Source organism: Solanum stenotomum, chromosome 6 (genome assembly GCF_019186545.1).
Source record: "Solanum stenotomum isolate F172 chromosome 6, ASM1918654v1, whole genome shotgun sequence".
In the NCBI taxonomy this organism is placed as follows: domain Eukaryota; kingdom Viridiplantae; phylum Streptophyta; class Magnoliopsida; order Solanales; family Solanaceae; genus Solanum; species Solanum stenotomum.
In genome coordinates this window covers 4,041,489-4,045,776 of record NC_064287.1, presented here as the reverse complement: position 1 = coordinate 4,045,776, position 4,288 = coordinate 4,041,489, and the positions used below count along the sequence as shown (strand labels likewise).

At 40.0% G+C, this 4,288-nt stretch overlaps 1 protein-coding gene across 3 annotated transcripts; it reads left to right on the top strand.

The window, feature by feature from the left end:
* The first annotated feature begins 481 nt into the window (after positions 1-481).
* On the top strand, positions 482-3,442 carry LOC125867083 (uncharacterized). Of its 3 annotated transcripts, XR_007446605.1 has the most exons (4): positions 482-1,423; positions 2,001-2,109; positions 2,191-2,293; positions 3,151-3,442. XR_007446605.1 is itself a non-coding variant. In XM_049547503.1 (2 exons), exon 1 carries the CDS (start codon positions 600-602, stop codon positions 1,416-1,418), a length of 819 nt encoding a protein of 272 aa, XP_049403460.1. In that variant the 5' UTR covers positions 482-599; the 3' UTR covers positions 1,419-1,423; positions 3,151-3,442. The 3 variants fall into 3 exon arrangements, 1 of the variants encoding a protein (XP_049403460.1); XR_007446606.1 differs by lacking the exon at positions 2,001-2,109; XM_049547503.1 differs by lacking the exons at positions 2,001-2,109; positions 2,191-2,293.
* Positions 3,443-4,288: the final 846 nt, after the last annotated feature.

The window sequence follows — 4,288 nt, the reverse complement described above, 5'->3', positions numbered from 1 at the left end:
ATGAATAACGAAGTAGGAATTAGATAAATATAAAACTTTAAATAAAATTTGTCCTTTCATCCAAAGAATGTCATGTTTTCAGAAATACATTGATCTTTCGCAATAACAATATTCACTCTAATCTAATGAATTGTTGAAACTTTTTTCATAGTTTAAAAATTAAAGTTCAATAAAAATATTTAAACTTTTTCTGTATTTACCCTAATGTCTTCAACTCCTTCACATTTTCTAGTATAATACTTGAAAATAATCAAAAGGATAATAATAAAAACAACTTTTAAGTTATATTTTTCTTAAGAAATGCCTCAACTTCAACAATTCATTTAATATGAACAAGAGCGTGTATCAATTAATATAATATTCATTTATTGACGTTGAGGTTATTTGAGAGGGAAAAAGATTGAAAATGAAAATGAAAATACAAAGTGGCCCGCCCATTTTACCATAAATCCAAAACTACCCCAAAAAAGCCCTAATTTCCAATACCCTATTCAGTTAAGTCACTCCCCGAGCAGAGTCCCCAAACGCTTTCTCCCAATTTCTGAGATCTGCGCAAAACCCTAAACCCCATTTGCGATTTTGCTTCAAATTCAGTCACAATGTCGATGTCGAAGAGTTCTAAGATGCTTCAATACATCAATTATCGTATGCGTGTTACTATCCAGGATGGCCGTCAATTGATCGGCAAGTTTATGGCATTTGATCGACATATGAATCTTGTACTCGGCGATTGTGAAGAGTTTCGTAAGCTTCCTCCTACTAAAGGTTCTAAGGAAGAACGTGAAGATCGCCGTACACTTGGTCTTCTTCTTCTCAGGGGTGAAGAAGTGATTTCCATGACTGTTGAAGGTCCTCCACCTCCGGATGATTCTCGTGTTAAAGCTACTGCTGGTGGTGTTTCTGCTGTTCCTGGACCCGGGTTGGGTCGGGCGGCGGGTCGGGGTGTTCCGACTGGTCCGATGGTTCATGCTCAGCCGGGTCTTGCTGGTCCTGTTCGTGGTGTTGGTGGACCTGCACCGGGAATGATGCAGCCGCAGATTTCTCGTCCGCCGATTAATTACCCGCAGCAGCCTCCTCCTATGGTTCGACCACCTGGTGGTGGGCCTCCACCTCCAATGCAAATGCAAATGCAAAGACCTGGTGGCCCACCTATGCCTCCGCCGCCACAGTTCAGGCCTGGTGGTCCTGGACCGTTTCCGCCTCAGTTTGGTCAGAGGCCCATGGGACCACCACCTCCACAGATGATGAGAGGTCCTCCACCACCAGGGTCGCAGCCACCAAGACCTGGAATGCCTGGTGGGCCACCTCATCCGGGGATGCCTCCACCTCCTGGTGGGCAAATTCCAGTCTTTGGACCTCCTCGCCCGGGAATGCCACCTCCTCCAAATGCACCTCACCAGCAGAATCAGCAGCAGTAGAATCAGTATGTTGCTGTTAACTGAGTTCATTTTTAATCTTTATGGCTTTATATTGCTTGTCTAAGCTCATTCTAAGTATAACAATGTCTTTGTGGAGTATATTCTGCAATTAATATTAAACTGAAAATGCAGTTCCGTAAAGCTAGTTTGAGCTAAGTATTATAGTGCTTCTTTGATTAGAGGCTATTTTATTTTCAGTACTTATGCTATGGTGAGTTTCTTGCATGATGATTGGTTTGGAATAGGCTAATTGACAGTATAAGTTTGACCTTTTTAAGCTGCAATTTTTATTTATTTTTTGATAACCGAGAAATCTGTCTGTGACCCTCCCTTTGGACCAATCACAGCCTTCTAAACTCGGTGGATAATGGGCCCGCCCCTCTACCCTTCTCCACTTAAATATCGGGCTTCGCTTTGCATGGTGTGGGGCTTGAACCTGCGACCGAAGCCACAAATCCTCCACCTTTTGCCACTTGAGCTAGGCCTTGGGGGCAGCTGCAATTTAATTTTGACTAGCTGTTTGCGTAATTGTATGGCAAAGTTGATGGACGATTTTATTATTATTGTATGAATTTATTGAAGATCATCTCATGGAAGATGGCCTGTATATGCAATACTCGCAAAATATGATGAACGCCTTTTTCCCCTCGAAAGATCACCTGTCTCTGATCATTTGGTTGTTGCACTGAAGGTAGTGATTTTATATCATCCAAACAGGAACTTTTTGATACTGTTTTGTGTTGAATTTAAGTTTGTCAATCTTGAAATCCAGATGGTGCGCTGTTATGATGTTGTCTCTTGATGGATCTGGAAGGTGTGGATGGAAATTGCTCTGGTTTTGAATATATAGTGATATAGGTTTTGAACAGACAGAGGTATTGAGAAAATATCATGGACACTAAATTTGTCTAGAGTTTGAATAATATCTTTTGTTGACATGGTATCCTTTTCAGAGAGTATTGAAGTTCTCCCTTCGTCCTTAACTTCTTTGACCTACCATTTTCTTCCATCCTGTGAAAAAACATCTTTGCTTGAATGAAATCTCCACCATGGAAAAGTATTATCCACTTTTAATAATTTCACAGTGAGTCAATATTATAATTTATAAAATATCTGTAACAAACTCAAATATAGTAACTTATGACACATTTTTATATTGATCTCCATGAAAAGACAAGCAGGTCAATTAAAATGAGGTGGGTGGTCATTGTTCTTGCAAGCTGAAGTTCTGTAGTATGCTGGGTTCTTAGGTTGTTCATTTTGCATCAATTTTTAGGTTACATACTTATGGCTTATGCACTAACTATGCATAATTGGCTTGTTTGAGCATTTTCCGTGTCTGAATCATTTGTGGTAGACCAGACTGCGTTGTGATATCCTATTATGATGACGAAGTATAATGTTAGTCTTGAGTAGTGCTGCAGAAGTTGTTAATTCTCGCAACCATTGTAGAATCTCTTGCTAAAAAAATTGAGTAAGGATGGATTGTTAACAACCCAAGAAACTTAAAAGCTTCATAGTATTTGTTGTGCTGGACTGCTAAGGCTCTATAGGTTAGCTCAATTCTGTATTTGTTGGTAGAAATCCATTTCCAAATGTCTCCCAAACCAGTAATGAGACTTCAGTTGAAGAATTGCCCTCCCTCCCCCTCCCCCTCCCCCCAAACAAAGAATTCCCTCACTTTGTTCCCTGCATAGCTTGAATTATAACTAATTACTTTGTTTTCTTGTAGGGCATGCTCTGTAAAGGTCAAGTAGTCATTAGCTTCTCCTGCTTACCTCAATGATCGTTATCTTAGGTCCTTTTTTCAGCACTCAGCTAAGGATTTGGTGTTTGGGCGATCAAACTAAGGCTATATTTGATGGTGGTTGAGTGATATTTGCTTTCAATTAGCTTGTAATTGTGCAAGATAGGAGTCCTTAAACTAATGTTCTTATCAGTATTTGTCAAACTTCCTGTCTTTTGATTTTCAATATTGCTTTCTGCTATGACTTAATGAAGATTTCAGTGGGTTGTTCATTCAACAGTGGCAGTCTTCCATTTACATATGCTTAATTTTTCATGGAAGAATTAGTTGAGGATATTTGCTTCTCATCTAATATTGGAGTGCTCTTATGTTAAATGTCAAACAAAAGGAACTTCAAGACTTCTTTTTTCGTACTACTCGCTCCAAGTATGCCACTCGTTGGATCGGGAACACCAAATGTTGAGATTGAATTTTTTGCTAATGGGTCGTAGCTCAGTCTATTCAACCTATTCCTGAAGCAGATGGCACCGTTCAGGTTGGCTCCAAGGCAGTTAACTCTTTTCTTTGGGCATCATTCCCTCCTCAGCTATGGGAAGAATTTCATTGCCACGAGGTCAACACTTACCTTCACCGATTCAAAATCCTATTCCCTTCTGTCTTCTCACCGTTTCCGCTTTCGTATAGGGAAATGGCCGCCTGGGGTGTTGATTTCACATCTTCAGCTACGATGTTCACATCCTCCCCAAGGAGATTGAAATATTTGCTTGGTTGTTAAGAAAGCAAGGGAGAAAAATTGAAACACATTTTCTTTTCTATTTTCTATTCTATATGGGGGTACGCGGCTTGTCCTTTCCTTACTATGTTGATGGTATGCTTGAGATGACAGTCTTTCTCCTTGGCTTGTACTCGAGTTTCGATGTTCAAAAGGTAGTCAATCCTTGTCCAGTAACCATTTTGAGTGGGGTTTTGCATGACGGGGATCACTCTAAAAAAAGGAAGTCATTTTGGCTGTTGTTATTCCAAATCATTTTCTTTATAAATGTCATAAAAGACGGGAGCTTTCTTGCTTCAGCATGTGAGGGAAATGCCCTAGGTACCGAATTCATCACCATTATTCTCACAC